This window comes from Gossypium hirsutum, chromosome D11 (genome assembly GCF_007990345.1).
Source record: "Gossypium hirsutum isolate 1008001.06 chromosome D11, Gossypium_hirsutum_v2.1, whole genome shotgun sequence".
In the NCBI taxonomy this organism is placed as follows: Eukaryota; Viridiplantae; Streptophyta; class Magnoliopsida; order Malvales; family Malvaceae; genus Gossypium; species Gossypium hirsutum.
In genome coordinates, this window is record NC_053447.1 from 62,742,151 (window position 1) to 62,757,932 (window position 15,782).

Consider the following 15,782-nt stretch of genomic DNA (forward strand, 5'->3'; position numbering starts at 1 on the left):
TAAGATTTTTTAATTTCATGTATTATTTATTTATTTTATTATTTTTCACATGTAATTATTTTATAGGGTTATTTAAATAATAAATTACATCTCATTAAAAATATTTCACATCATCTCAGTTAACTTTTTTAACGGTTGGTGGCTAAAAAGGCTAAAAAATACAATTAGGACCATTTTAATAAAACATGTAAATATTAGTGACCAAATTTATCATTAAATCTTTTTTAAAATATATAGATTTTAATTTTAAAAAAAAATTAAAATTTTCACATCAAACATGAGTGGCATCACTCATTTCTAAAAGCTAATGCAAAATGTGTGGAGAAAAAGAAAGCTAGCAAGTTAGTGGCTCTGTGGTGTGACCCAATTCTATATATTTTTTAATTCATATTGGATTTAATTTATTCAAATAATTTGTTTTATTATTTAAAAACAATAAAATAAATTTCTCAAATAAAGTACAGTTTAATATTAATATTTTAAAGATTATTTGGATTGAAAAGTCACGTAATAATTGAATTTAGGTATAATTATTTGTAATTGCACATTTGATTAATCGTTATAATTAGTAGGTCTCATTGAATTGGATGTAATTAGAGTACTCAATTATACTATTCGATTGTTAAGAAATAGTAAGAATTAAAGGAATTATGCCGATAACTGTAAACAAATACAATCAAATTACTTAAAATGTTTATTTTTCAAACTACTAAAATCGTTTAAATACGAGAGATAATTTCTTATATATTTTGATCAACTAGATAACTCACTAAACTACACGGTATTTATTATTAAATTTTTTTACTTTGTCGATGATCAATAGGTAATAACAATGGTTATATGTTTAATTCTAGAGAGCAGTGGCAAAGCTAGGGGATTGGTAGGGACCCCGACCTCCTTAAAATAGAAAATTTTAAATTAGTAGTGATAAAATTGCACTTTGATCCAAAAAAATGATAAAAATTGATTTAATCATTTAAAAATTTTGAATATATAAACTATTAAAATGATGAAATTACATTTTTATTATCGTAAAAATATACAATTTAATTTCAACCCCAAAAAAATTTCTAGCTCCACCACTGCTAGAGAGAGAGAGCAATTTAATAAGTATGAAATGTTAGAGTAATTAGATAAAATTGCTTAGATGTTTATTTATTTTTATTAATTTTTTTAATAATCGTATTGCCGATTTTTATACCATGGTTTGATTTTAGACTTTGTTTATGTTTAGAGTTTTAAATAAGGTAATCGTATAGTTACAATTTATAGTACCAAATATGATATAGAAATTTACGATATATAAAATAAGATAATTATGCAGTTGTATAATTACAATTTAAATTAAAAATTCACTTGAATTTGATTATATATAAATAATTATTTGATATATTGGTAGTAAATTTTAATTAAAAAAAACTACGCCATCGATGTACATGATAACCATCCTTATATATAGCATATCTATATAATTAATTAAAATAAATTAAAATTATTTTATATTTTTAAGAATTTAGTTCTACTTTTAAATTTAAAAATTGTAGCCAAATTGTTAATATCGTTAAAATTCTTCTATTAAATTTAAGTTTATTACAATGGTTTCATAACTATCAAATAAGTATTTTTTTTTTCATATTTCAAAATATCACACTATCGAATTAAAAATAAAATTAGCCGTGTTAAAAATTAAACTTGAAATTTTAAGGGACTAAATTCTAAACTTATAAAAAATATAAGAACTTAGAAGATAATTTTGTCTTCAATTACATTTATTTTTTCAAGTAAACATCGTTTTCAATAGTCCCCTATCTCAATCATAATGCATGATTTTGTGCCCAATGCCCCAACCTTTTTATCTGTTAATGGTTCGAAAAGTGCAAAAGGAAAAAATTAGGGTAAACTATCAAAATAGTTACTATTGTTTCTCTCAAGTTACATTTTAGTCACTTATGTTTGAAATGTTATGTTTTAGTCACTTACGGTAACGTGTTATAATATTCTAGTCACTGAGCCGTTAATTATCATTAACGGTATAACGGTAAGCTGGCGTGGCACGCTGAACCACCATTTCAAATAAAAATTTTAAGTTAAATTAAACAATTGGTCCCCATATTTTTTTCGTTTTGAGCAATTTCATTTTTTCTTTTATGTTCCTCTTCTGCTTCTCCCTCTATTTTCCTCCATTCTCCATCTCTTTTAATGTAAAAGAAAAAAATTAAATTGCTCAAAAAAATATAGGAACCAATTGTATAATTTAACCAAAGAAATGATGATTTAACGTGCCACATCAACTTACTGTTACACCGCTAATGGCAATTAACGCTCAATGACTAAAATGTTACAACACCATATCGTAAGTGACTAAAATGTAACATTTCAAACATGATTGACTAAAATGTAACATGAGACAAACAAAAGTGACTATTTTGATAATTTACCCTAAAATTATTATTAATGTCATTTTATTACAAAATCATAAAATCATTTAATTTTAATTTTATTTTAATATTTTCTTGAAGGGTAAGGCTAATTCCTCTTGAATCCTTCATGGCTTCATTCATATATGTTTTCTTTTAATTAAGAACAGTGATGAGAGTGAGTTACTAGTAGCAATGGCTAACAGCTTGAATTTGGGTTATTTGTGAGCAAAAAAAAAAAGGGTGTTTCAGCCCTTCACCATGCCTCTATCCGAGCTATATCGTATGGCTAGGGGGAAGCTCGATTCATCTCAAGACAAGAACCCTTCAAATTCAACTGATCCATCTATTGTGTAGGTTCAGTTTTACTCTAATTCCTTGATCTATTTAAACATTATAAACTTCTTACATGGTGGGTTCAATCATATGTCTTGTTTCTTATTTGGTTGTATGATTGATTGTATCCCATTTTGCTCTCTATCTGTTCGAATGCAGACCTGAGGATGATTTTTTTGAACTGGTTTGGGAGAATGGTCAAATTTCGATGCAAGGTCAGTCTAGTGTAGCTAGAAAGGTTCCTGCTTGTAACAGCTTACAATCCCACAGTTTTAAGATTAGAGATAAATATATAGGCAATGGAGGAAATAGTTCAAAAATGGGAAAGTTTGGGGTGGTGGATGCGGTATCGAGTGAAGTTCCAATGTCGGCGCCGTCTCATGATGATGATGTGGTGCCTTGGTTAAAGTACTCAGAGAATGAATGTTCTGATATGTTTCCTGGATTATCTGGGCTCACTACAAATAAGATCCCAACTGATGGTAGCTTAGCTTCATTTAATCAAAGACGCCAATCCATCAGTGATTCCTTTACTGTTTCTCTGAATGCTGCTGCGGATTTCAAACAAGGAAAGTTAGCAAAGGTTCCTAAACCGGCAGATGACGAAGCTAGGCTGAGAAGTGGTACCAGCGAGTCGCCACAGCTATGTCAAGTGTCTTCATCGTATCTTAGATCAAGAAATTTAGAGAGTATTGGTAATAACTCGAGCCATGCCTTTTTCAGAGACACGATGGGAGTTCAACCGTCAGATGAGACTTTGCGTGGTGTTAAGATGCAGAAACAAGATCCAGTTGCACCTTGTAATAATACCGTCTTGATGAATTTTTCCCATTTTTCACGTCCTGCTGCTCTTGTTAAAGCTAGTCTTCAGAATATAGGTGCTATGGCTAGGATTGAGAGTAAGGAAACAGGGTTTGCAGCCAGTACTAGGGGCCCTGTTGATTCCAAGGCCATTGATTCAAATATCAAGTTACAGAGGGAAAACTTTTTACATTGCCATTCTACAATAGTGCCGATGAAGACTGATATAAAACAATCTGAAGCTAAGTCTCTAGATGAGCCAGTTGCTGCTGAACCAAATGATGCCATCTGTGAAGAATATGTCCTGAAAAGTGATAAAATATCTAGTCAAGTTATTGATGAAAATGCTTCCAAATGCCTGCCAGAGAGTGGTAAGGCTGTAGAGTCTGTGCTTGCTGCTTCTGTTTGCTGTGAAAATAGTGTAGAAAGAGCTTCTGACGATCCAGTAGTACATAATTTGAAGAGAAAAAACCATGATAATGAGGAGTTTGAATGTCCTAGCGAAGTAAGTTGTAGGATATAATTTTATTTTGTGTTGCTGTGCTTTTAACTCATTTTTCCTTTTCCATTGAAACCAACAAACCAAATTATGTGTAGGATGCTGAAGAAGAACCTGTAGGTGTGAAAAAAGCAGTTCCCACTCGAGGAGTTAAGGGGTTCAAGAGAAGCCGGGCAGCTGAAGTGCATAATTTATCTGAAAGGGTGAGGAAGAGCATTTCATTAGTTCAATAATTTGATTTTTGTCTTTCATATGGCTGTTTCTGATTGTAAGATCTGGATGGAATTACACAAACAGAGGCGAAGGGATAGGATAAATGAGAAGATGCATGCTTTACAGGAGCTCATACCTAACTGCAACAAGGTTGCTAATTCAGTAAACCTTTTTTTAAACTAAATCAAGGGATTTTTCTTAGAAACAGATGTGATTCTGGGAGTAGATCAATGAGCTCATGGCATATCCTTGCTTATTCTATAAGTAGTTTAAAACAGACCATCAAAGACCTTATAGCTTTTGTATTTTAAAGCTGTTGACATTTTATATTTTGACATTACAAGGTGGACAAAGCTTCAATGCTTGATGAAGCAATTGACTATCTTAAGACACTCCAACTACAAGTGCAGGTAAGATCTCTGTCTTCTAACTGTTCTTTTTGGTGTATATTTCAATTTTGATTCTCTGAAGGGTAATCAAATAAGTTCAATTTATTAATTACCAACCTTTCGCAGATTATGTCTATGCGAGCTGGCTTATCTGTGCCACCGATGATGTTGCCAACTGGAATGCAACACATGCATGCCACTCAAATGGCGTATTTTTCATCCATGGGTTTTGGAATGGGTCTAGGTATGGGTTTTGGGATGCCATTTCCTGAAACGAATACTATAGCTTCTGCTTTCCCTATGGTTCAGGTGCCTCCAGTCTGTGGAGCACCTTTTTCTGGCTCAGGCCCTCATTTGTCAGGTTCGACTGCATTCCATGAGATGCCAGGAGCTAACCTCCCGCTATATGGTCTTCATGGTCAAGGACTTCCAATGTCGATGCCAGGTGCACCTTTGTTTCCTATTCCTGGTGGACACCTCATGAAATCAGCCATTGGATTGAGTGCCTGTGGACTGGGAGGTCCTATGGACAATATGGATTCAGCTACAGCTTCTAGTTCAAAGGACCCAATTCAGAATATCAACTCACAAGTGGCACAGAATACTAACATCAATAGCTCAATGAATCAGACATCTACTCAGGTTAGGAAAATTTTCTTGTTTCTTTTCAATTCATATTTTTCTTTAGAAAGAAAAAGATTAGAAGAGTTCTAATATTTGCTCAAGCGGGTTTCGGTTGCCACTAGGAGAAGGTTGTCTTGAGCAAAAGAGAAAGCTATTTCACATGGTATAGAAGCATACCCTCGATGACTAGTCAATGTGATAATGATTTCCATGTAGACAAATTCATGGTAAACCTGACCAATTTTTCTTGTTAGGTTAGATTAAAGAAATCTTTTATCTTTTCATCAAGGAGGAAGCACTATGCTTCTTAGTTCTTATAATGCAGGAGTTGGAATATATACATTCACAGATAAGGACGGCAGAAGAAGGGTGTTGGATTCTATTAACTTGTCACTCATCTGAACATTTTGCTATATTTTTGGTCTAGCTGAATTTAATCAAATTTGATATTCATTTTGCGATGCTAGTACCAAACAGCAAATGAAAGTTTTCAACAGCCAGCTGAAGTGCAAGAGAATGGTCGAGCCTCAGAAATCACTGGTAGTGTACCTTTTAGATCAACTGATGGAGATAAGAAGTTACCTGATAGGTGAGAGCACTTTTGATTTTTATCATGTTTTATCAAATTGTGGTTTGAAGAAAGTATTAAACACCAAATATATATTTAAGTGTAGGTTATAATTGTTAGCTTTTTGAGCGGAGGATATGAATCTATTTTGCTTCATGTGGAGGCTGAAGCTTTTTCTCTATGGTGATGATGATGGTCAACCGAATACTAATTTCAGCACAATGCGAGTTAGAATATGCTCAGTTTTTGGTATGTCAACGAGACTTGAAATCGTTGCTTGCATATGTAAATTCATTATCAAGGTCCATCATCCATGCAAATAATGTCGGTCTATCTAAGACATAAATAACTCAATAGAATGTATTCAAAATGTTTGTTTTGGCCTACCTCTGGCTCTGGGTTACTGATTTTTTGAATTGATAAAATGATTATTATTTGCCATCACATACGCATGTTTATGGCTCTCATCAACTTGTAGGTTGTTGCTTAGAATCCTCTGTTTGAACAGAAGAGGGACCTTCATGTACTTCGGTTACTCCTCCATCCACGGTGCTTCCTTCCTTCATGAGAAGCGGTCCGGTACTCAAATCCTTAGCTTTGGCTTCAGTATGCTCAGGTTCTTCCTCCGCAACAAGCGGTCTGGTACTCAAATCCTCACCTTTGGCTTCAGTAGGATCAGGTACTTCCTCCACGGGAAGCTGTTCGGTAGTCATATCTATAGCTTTGGGTTCACTATGATCAGGTTCTTCCGTCTTGTATTTGTACCATGAGGCCCAGTACAAATAGTTTAAAAAGTTTAGGCAGCTAAGGATAGCTAAAAACCAGTAAAAGAGATTTAAGTGACTCGAGTCTAAGTCTAATCCATGAATCCAACCTTGTTTGCTTGAACTGGTTCTTTTGGTGATGGCGTTTATGACATTGACAAACACTGTACTTAAGAAGTAGCCAAAAGATAGTGTTAACCACGTAAATGATGTGGAGAGTGATCTCATGCCTATCGGTGCTTCCCTGTAGAAAAATTCCAGCAGTCCCACAAGAGTGAACATGTCTGCAATTCCAAATATTCCATATTGAAAGGAGAGCCAGAAGAGGCTTATGGGCTTCATTATGTCCCTATGAGCTTGATCCCTTCTTTTAACCTCAACAATACCGGCAATAGCCATTGAAATTGCTGACAGAACAAGCCCCACACCGACACGTTGGAGTTGCGTGATGCCTGACGGATGTTTCGTGATTTTTCGAGCAAAAGGGACAAAGAAAAACTCATAGATGGGGACCAGAATGGACATGAAAACCAGTGGGATTATCGGGATCGAAGCAGCGGGAACGTTGAAATTTCCAATCTTGCGATTCATGAAATTACCTTGCATAACTGAGAATGTCTGCAGCTGCGCCAGACATGTGTTCATTATGACTGTACTGAATAAAATGGGCAACATCCTGGTTAGTATCTTAACTTCTTCAACTTGAGTCACTGTGCACACCGTCCATGGTGTTGTCTTCGAATCTTTCGGAACAATTGCAGCTTTATCTAGGAATCTGACCAAGAATCATGAATCACAGTTGGTTTCCAAATTTTTGTTTAAACATGTTTAGCTATCATACAGTCACATCACATCACATTCATGCGTGCATTACCTGAATTGGTTGGTGTGGGAGATTATTTCCTCCCTGAAATCATTTTCGGTTTTCCTGATCTCATACAATTCATCTGGACTATCCGGCAGAGCTAGCTTACTGTTGTTTATGGCTACTACTATGACCTATGAATGATCATAACACAAAAGAAATGTTTATCACCTTTGTCACCACCCTTGTTTCTATTTGTAGATATATCCATTAAGAAATGAAATGCAGGGATAAATAGTACTGAACCTGAGTTATCCTTATGATGGGGCTATCGGCCATCTTGGGTTCTCGTAGGCGGTAGAAAGGCTTGCCGAGTGCAAGAACAGTGAAACCTATGAAGGTAGCCACAGTCGATATGAAGAAACCCCAATACCATTTGTGCTTTTCAGTGGTCAGATACACGATCCCCGTCACTCCGACACAGGCTCCGAGTGTAGTACTGAGCAATAGCCAGTTGAAATACCTTGCTAGAGCTTTGGCTTCCTTGGGGTCTTTATGATCAAATTGGTCACCACCAAGTGCTGGAAGAGCTCCCTTGACCCCACCGGCCCCCAATGCCAACAACCCCAGTGAAAAGTAGAACATCACCGCCTTGCTACCGTCTATGCAGCTGGGCTTGCCACAGTATGCGGGCTGCAAATCCTTTGAATAAGCCTGGATTGTTACCAATGCCAATCCCTGCAAATCAAAACCTTGTTTTAGTTAAGCCTATAAGGAGGGGAGGGTCTGGGTCAAAGTATGGTTTTCGTCCCTGCATTGTATTACTCATCTTGGAGATTTAGTTCCTCGGTTGATGTGTAATTTAAAAACAAAAAACAAAATTTTCTGTGTCATTTGAAATGTAAAAATATTGTCATTAAAATAGTTATTTTCTACTTTCCGAGAGCAGGTCGATTTTCCGTGGAATTACTCTTCAACGACACTAAAAAAGAACAATACTTTTACGTTATCAGCGTGATGCTCGATCAATATTTAATATTTAACAACTAAAAAGATTTTATTTTTCGGAATTAAGTTCTCACCAGCACTTCAATGAATCCGAAAATAATAGAAGTAGTGAATCTACTTATGAAAGTATCAGAAATGAAGCCACCAATAAGGGAGAGCAAGAAGGTTGAGCCCATGAAATTTGTAACTGTGTTTGCAGAATTGGGATAATTGAAGAACATAACATACATGAAGTACAGGACCAAGCTGACCATGTTGGCAATGAAACCCATGTTTTCTAATGACACCAGCGCTGCAAAAATGAAAACATTAGATATGTACATGCAATTTAGATCAAAACTCAACCCCAGTTTAGAAAATGGTTTCAAAATAGGTTTAATTCCAAATTTTATCCCTCTACTTCATCAAAATTGAGAAGTTAATCCGGTTGTCAGTGAACATTAAACTTGAATTGTTGTTGTTTTTTCTCTCTAATTTGTTGCATAAAAATGATTGTATCGCTGATTTTTGTTATTTCTGTGCATATAAATGGCTGAACTGCTAATTTTTAGGTCTAACAATGTTATTCGATTGAATTAACTTTCAATTTTTGTAAGATACAAGGACTAAATTCTGATGAATTGAAATAAAGAGACCAACTTTTTTATTTTTCATAAAGTAGAAGATGGAATTCATAATTATACCTTCCAAAACCATATTAGCTTTATTTTGGAAAATCACTTTCTAATTAAATTATCTATTTGTCTTCTCGCCAGGGGTTAGTAGGAGCCCCGAGCCCCGAGCCCCGAGCCCCGAGCCCTTAAAATTAAAATTTTCGCTTTTGATATTTTAAAATTTATAAGATTTTAATTTATTAAATGGTTAAATTGTACTTTTGACTCCTTCAAAATGTTGAATTTTTTATTTAATCTTTTAAAATAATCATAAAAAAATATTTTAAAATGATAAAATTATATTTTAGCATTCTTAAAAATATACAACTTCTTCCCGACTTTTTAAAAAAAATTTAAACTAATTTTCAACAAACCTAATCTATTTTTGAACTAACCCTATATAAATAAAATAAAGGGTTTGGTTTAATTACCAAAAATGAAAATGGAAGCCTTGAATCCACCTTTCTTCTTGTAATTGTCTCCGGTCATCTCTTTGGCCTCCTGTATGTAATCGAAGTCATGTATACTATCTTTTGGTTAAGAGACCAATTGATTTAACCGATTTAATCGAACGCCAACCAATTATTTAATAAATATAATTTTTAATCGAATTAATTAAATTAATTTAATATTGATCGATTAAATCGGTGAACCAACTTCTTCTTCGTCATTTTTGTTGGGTTAAAAAATTAGATTAATTTAAATGGTATACTGTATATCTATTATTATAAATATATATTAAAGTCGGTTGAATCAATTGGTTCGAATGTTGTGAAAAGCTCGGTTTGAAATAAATATATATAAATACTAGAAAAATGATGGCTTCAAAATTTTTAGTATTTACCATTGCTACGAGAAAAATGATAGTATTCGATTTTTTCTAATAGTAATTGAATTAGAATCGTGATTAAATTATAAAATTTTGAGGTTCAAAATATAATTTTATCATTGAATAAGAACCGCCTTGTAAGCGAATAATGTTTTATATTTAAAATTTAAAAAATATTTTTTTTGAACAATCTCATTATAGGTTTTGATTATATATGTTTTTTTGACACAATGCTTAGAATTATTCAAATTCCCTCCCCAACCCGTAGATAGGAGGACAATGTGCTTCAACACACTCGAACCCACGTCCTCCTATATTGGCAACAATGCCCATGCCAATTGAGTTGAGACCAATCGGTAAATTTAAAAATGATTCTATATACATTATATAAACAAATATGTGATCGTTTAATAAATGATTAATATAACTTTTAGTCTCTAAAGTTGGCAATTAGGTCCAATTTACATTTTGTTATTTTGAATTTGGTGAGTAGATTCATTTTAGTTCCTAAATTTGACAAACGTAAAAGTTTGATGATGTAGCACTCTGAGATTGTATCCCATTATCAACTAAAAATTAGAAAACAAGAAAAAAAATTCAAGTGATGATGTGGCACAATCTCACAGTACCATATATCAAATTTCGATACGATTCAAGTTCAATGATTAAAATTGACCTAGTTGCTAAATTCAAGTACTAAAGGAGAAAAAATACATGTACCGAAATCAACCTAATTTCCAAATTCCGAGACTAAAAGTTATATTAACCCTTTATTAAATATAAAAGTAATTATACATGTAAAACATGATTTCCAAGTAAAAATATGAAAGTGCTTTTGATCCAAACAGAATGCTAACAGAAAAAAAAAAGGTCTAATTACAGCATAAAAAGCAATGAAGAATGTTGAAATCAAGAAGAGATTGAATTAATTACCATGTTTGATGATGACCAGAAATTGGAAGTAGGTGATGAAGAAGATGAGAGTGACTCAAAATACTCACTCACTCCAAATATATTTATAGTATACCAAAAATGGGTAAAATTATCATGAAGGTCCTTGTACTATGAGTCAGATTGCATTTTACTCCCTTCACTCAAAAAACGAGCAAATTGGTTATTTAGTTAAAACTTTCATCTGTTTCTACTATTAAAAATTGATCCATGTATGTCAGCATGAGGTACACATAGCACAGCATGTCTAATTATTCCTTCAGCCATGCCGATTTTTAACAATAGAAATAAATGAAATTTTTAACAAAAACGACCAGTTTGCTCTTTCATCTAACGTACAGGGACTAATTTGCTCATTTTTTGAGCGAAGGATACAAAATGCAATCTGACCCCTAGTACAGGGACCTCCAAAGGAATTTTACCACAAAAAATGCTATATATATCATAAGACATAAATTGTAACGTTAGTGACATTAGATTTATCGTCAAAATTTGGGGCGTAATTAGTGACTGCAATTCCTAGAAGATACCATATTAGGGTTCAGCAACAAAGCTTGTCTATCACTGTCTTCAATTTGGCAATGTAGCAATAATATTCCATATTCTACCTATTACTAATCTATTTGCATTCACAGCCAAATTTTAGGGCCAGTTATTTTGTTTTCTTCCTTTGGAAAAATGAGCGAAGCTCTGGATTTTATGTAAATTAAAATTATTTTGAATGGGTCAAATTTAAAAAAATTGTGTTAAATTAGCTTTGTTGAGGGTTCATGTGATACCAAGTTTGCTTATAAATTTTAGGGTAAATTATTAAAATAGTCACTTTTGTTTACCTCAAGTTACATTTTAGTCACTGAGCCGTTAACGGTGTAACGGTAAGCTGACGTGGCACGTTAAATCATTATTTCAAACAAAAAAATTAGGTTAATTTATATAATCGGTCTCCATATTTTTTCGTCTTGAGCAATTTAATTTTTTTCTTTTATGTTTTTTTAACTTTCTTTTTTTTTCTTTATTTTCCATTCTCTTTTGCTTCTCTCTTTGTTTTCCTCCCTTCTCCATTTCTTTTAATGTAGTTTTTCTATATTTTCTATTTGTTAAAATTAGTCCCTATACTTTTATTTTTTTGCATAATTTAATTTTTTCGAGTGAGGCTAGCTTGTGGGCTAGCTAAAAGAAATGAAGAAGGAAGGAAAACAGAGGGAGAAGCAAAAGAGAATGGTAAGTTTAAAAAAAAGGAAAGTTAAAAGAAAAAAAATTAAATTGTTCAAAATGAAAAAATATAGGGAACAATTGTAGAATTTAACCTAAAATTTTTGTTTGAAATGATGATTAACGTGCCATGTTAGGTTACCGTTACACCGTTAATGGCAATTAATGGTTCAGTGACTAAAATGTTACAACACAATAACGTAAGTGACTAAAACGTAACATTTCAAACAGCAAACAAAAGTGACTATTTTGGTAATTTACCCTAAATTTTATAGGAGATCTTAGTTAGTGGTTCGAGTTACAATGCATTTAGGTACCTCAATTATTTACATGTCCAATATTAACATTTATCCAAAGTTTATATACATCAACATGAGGTACACGTGGCATGTCACATGTAGTTGTTTAGTTATTTAGTTATTTTGTCAACCATATCAAAATTTAACAGTACAAATGGTGAAAACTTTTAACGAAAAGGACCAATTTGCTCTTTAATCTAACATACATTAAATAATTTGCCTATTTTTTAATACAAGGGAGTAAAATATAATTTAACTCCTAATATAAGGGCTTCTGTGGTACTTATACCTTTAGGTAAGTAAAGGTCCATGTATTTTGTGCTTGGCCATACAACGTATCTTTGTTCCCCTCACTATGCAGCTAGTTAGCGTAGGAAACTATTTCTTAGAAAAATATAATTCCAAACAAGTGAAACAATTTTGTAATAAATAATAATTTCGATTAATTTCATGTTTAAATCTTTACTCTTTTTTTTGTTCATTAAATCTTTACTGATTTAGACAAATGTTTATTTTAACTAAGATAGATAATAAAATATAAATAGAGTTGTCGGTTGAGTCTTAATTTGATTAGTATCGGTATTGTTGCCAGTGCAGGAAGTCGTGGGTTCGAGTATGTTGAAGCACATTATCCTCCTATTTAAGAGTTAGGGAGAGACAATGCCTAAAACTAGGCATTAATAATTACATTAATAATTAATAAAACATTACATTACCATTAATAATTAATAATAACAAATGGCTAGACTTTTTTTTTTAATTTACACCAAACTTGACATTCATGATCTACATTAAAGTTGTTCATGAGTCTGGCCAAACCACAACCGTAATCCAGCTCCAAAAAAAATTTTCAAATCTAGGCCTATTTTTGGGCCAGCTCGACCCTCAATCTCATTTCAATGTTCACAATATTAATAAAAACTAAAAATGTATCTCTATATTTTTATAATTAAATTTAAATTTTTTTAAAAAAATTTAAGTATTTAAATTGAATTCAGGCTAGGCCAAGACAAAAAAAAAAACAATCATTTTCCAATCTTGACCCAAGTCGGCTCAGACTTACTCGGTCATTGGACAACTCTAATCTACATTAAAGGAGCATGAAATATGATGATTGGGTTGTTAAAATATTAATCGTACAAATATATATACATAGGGAAGGATCCACTTAAATCAATATAAAACTCAAGTAGTTTTACATAAATTTATAATTTTTTCTATAATTAATATTTTAACAGTCAAACCATCATATTTTATATTTCATTTTTGTAGATCATGCATGTTAAATTTTGAGTAAATTAAAAATATTTAACTATTTATTTTATGTAAAAAAACTTTCAACCATTAAATATATATTAATAAAAACAACATTTGAAATTAATATGATAGAGATATCGAATCATTTTCAAAATTTATATGCATGACAAGTACAACTATATTGATAAATTCAACGGTTGGGTTAGAGATATTTATGGACTAGACCAGACTTAAGCATGATATTAACACATATTATGCTTACCCAAGCCCGACCTTTAGGCCTGTTCATATTAATTTTATTTTTTTTGAAGAATATTTATATTATTTTAATTTAATATTTTTAATATTTTATTTATTTATTAAAATCATATATGGGTAATTTAACTTTTTTTTTTAAATATGTTTACATTATAGTATTACATATTAGTAGTAGATTTAATTTTTCATGTGTTATAAATTACATAATATAATATAGGGGTAAATATCAAACTTATACATGAACTTTCGTCCAATGTGCAAATTGATACATGAACTTTGATTTGGTGCAATTATACACCTAAAACTTGAATTGTGGTTCATATATATACATGAAACTTTAATTTAATTTCAATTGTACACATTTAAAGAAATGAATACATGCATTTATTTTCGCATTGGATTAATATAATTGTTTGTGTATGTAATATGTCAACGTAAAATTGTGTTAATTCAGTAACGTTGTTAGTAATTTATGAAAATCGAATCAAATAAAAAAATCATATATAAAATTACACAAAATCGAAGTCTATGTATAGCATTGCACATTGGATACTTTCAAAAAAAAAACATTGCACATTGGTTCAAAATTCATGTATAGTTTTGATATTCATCCCTATAATATAATATAAACTTAGAAATAGGTTAGGCTCGAGCCTAACCCATATTTTAAATGGGTCTAAATTTTTGCAGAAGTCTACTTTTCAAGCCTAATGTTTTCACCCAAATCCTTTCAAATTTCGGGCAAGCCTTTGAGTAGAGGTGATCATGGACCGGGTCTTAATAGAATTTTAAGCCCGTTTTCTAGACCCATGCTAAAAAAATGGGCCTAAAATTTTATCCAACCCGACCCACCCATATTAATTTTTTATAATATTATTTTTATATAAAAATAAATTTTAAAAAATATAATAATCAAACACACTAAAAATATTAAAATAAATATTTCCCAATAAATTAAAAATAAATGAAAAAAATATTTTTACGTAAATAACACTAAAATAGATGTAGCTTAAAAAGTAAATACCTCTAAAATAATAGCAAATTTAACAATAAAACAATAATTATATAACATCCAAATAGCAACAACTAAATAATAATAATATAAGAGCGAAATGATAGGAAAACAACAACAAAACATAGCAACAATTTTTCTTTTTGCAAATTTGGGTCGGACCCGAGTAAAAAAAAGCTTACACGGGGCCTGACCCATTTAGGAAACGGGCTTCATTTCTTACCCAATCGCATTTTTCGAGCCTATAATTTTATCCAAACCCTTTCACTTTTCAAACGAGATCAAACCTACCTTTGAATTAAACAAATAACTCAACTCTTGAACCAACTACTTAAGTTTTACGTCCGAATAAATGGATTCCACTTGTATATATATTAAATTGAAAAAAAAATCTCAATTCCATAAATCCAAATTACAAATAAAAAATAAAATAAAATAAATCTCTGCAAGTTTTGCTACACTCTTTTCATTATCAAATTACAAATATAATGTATAATTTTGTGAAAATAATAATATTTTTAAAAAAAAGAAATTCAAATGACCTGTTGGTGAAGTGAGAGATTAGATAGAGTGGGAAGCCCCCAGTGAGTGGAGAAGATGACATTCATGGCCATGGGACTCCTACTTAATAATTCTAAACCTGCCTTCATCAACCTTACAATTGATAATGCCTTTAAACTCAACATTAATCTTAGCTTTATGGAACGTGATGATGATAACCGTATTCCTCCGCTCATTTTCTTCAGCCACCGCCTTCTCGGCCGCCGCCTTACTACCACCTTGTTCCCGTCATTCTGCGGCTGCGGCGGCGGTGATAGCAGCTTTTCGTAGCGACGGCATTGCCTTGCGTGTCCCCCCAAAATGCTTTCCAGATGGATTTGCCCCAT

At 32.0% G+C, this 15,782-nt stretch overlaps 2 protein-coding genes across 16 annotated transcripts; one reads left to right on the forward strand and one right to left on the reverse strand.

The window, feature by feature from the left end:
- Positions 1-2,493: 2,493 nt before the first annotated feature.
- LOC107927211 (transcription factor PIF3) lies at positions 2,494-8,344 on the forward strand. Of its 15 annotated transcripts, none has more exons than XM_041104751.1 (11): positions 2,524-2,770; positions 2,913-4,059; positions 4,152-4,256; positions 4,351-4,416; positions 4,611-4,676; positions 4,782-5,297; positions 5,747-5,868; positions 5,949-6,096; positions 6,326-6,526; positions 6,862-7,290; positions 7,771-8,344. In XM_041104751.1, the coding sequence occupies exons 1-8, from the start codon at positions 2,679-2,681 to the stop codon at positions 5,965-5,967; spliced, it is 2,133 nt and encodes a 710-aa protein (XP_040960685.1). In that variant the 5' UTR covers positions 2,524-2,678; the 3' UTR covers positions 5,968-6,096; positions 6,326-6,526; positions 6,862-7,290; positions 7,771-8,344. The 15 variants fall into 15 exon arrangements, with proteins under 15 accessions (XP_040960694.1, XP_040960690.1, XP_040960685.1 ...); XM_041104754.1 differs by having other exon boundaries at positions 5,954-6,096; positions 7,678-8,344; XM_041104755.1 differs by having other exon boundaries at positions 5,954-6,096.
- Positions 6,109-15,782, reverse strand: LOC107927210 (protein NRT1/ PTR FAMILY 4.5). The gene is made up of 6 exons (XM_041104342.1): positions 15,438-15,782; positions 9,509-9,578; positions 8,499-8,716; positions 7,723-8,178; positions 7,486-7,610; positions 6,109-7,386 (listed from the first exon to the last, which is right to left on the reverse strand). The coding sequence occupies exons 1-6, from the start codon at positions 15,780-15,782 to the stop codon at positions 6,315-6,317; spliced, it is 2,286 nt and encodes a 761-aa protein (XP_040960276.1). The 3' UTR covers positions 6,109-6,314.

Bases quoted from the DNA above. Each gene is read 5' to 3' on its own strand.
- LOC107927211 (XM_041104747.1), top strand. From the start codon at position 2,679: ATGCCTCTATCCGAGCTATATCGTATGGCTAGGGGGAAGCTCGATTCA. The intron at 4,417-4,610 runs GTTGCTAATTCA...TGACATTACAAG, and splicing joins TCATACCTAACTGCAACAAG to GTGGACAAAGCTTCAATGCT. The intron at 5,298-5,746 runs GTTAGGAAAATT...TTGCGATGCTAG, and splicing joins TGAATCAGACATCTACTCAG to TACCAAACAGCAAATGAAAG.
- LOC107927210 (XM_041104342.1), bottom strand. From the start codon at position 15,782: ATGGGGCAAATCCATCTGGAAAGCATTTTGGGGGGACACGCAAGGCAA. The intron at 7,611-7,722 runs GTTCAGTACTAT...GATCATTCATAG, and splicing joins CCATCATAAGGATAACTCAG to GTCATAGTAGTAGCCATAAA. The intron at 7,387-7,485 runs GTAATGCACGCA...ATTCTTGGTCAG, and splicing joins TCCCACACCAACCAATTCAG to ATTCCTAGATAAAGCTGCAA.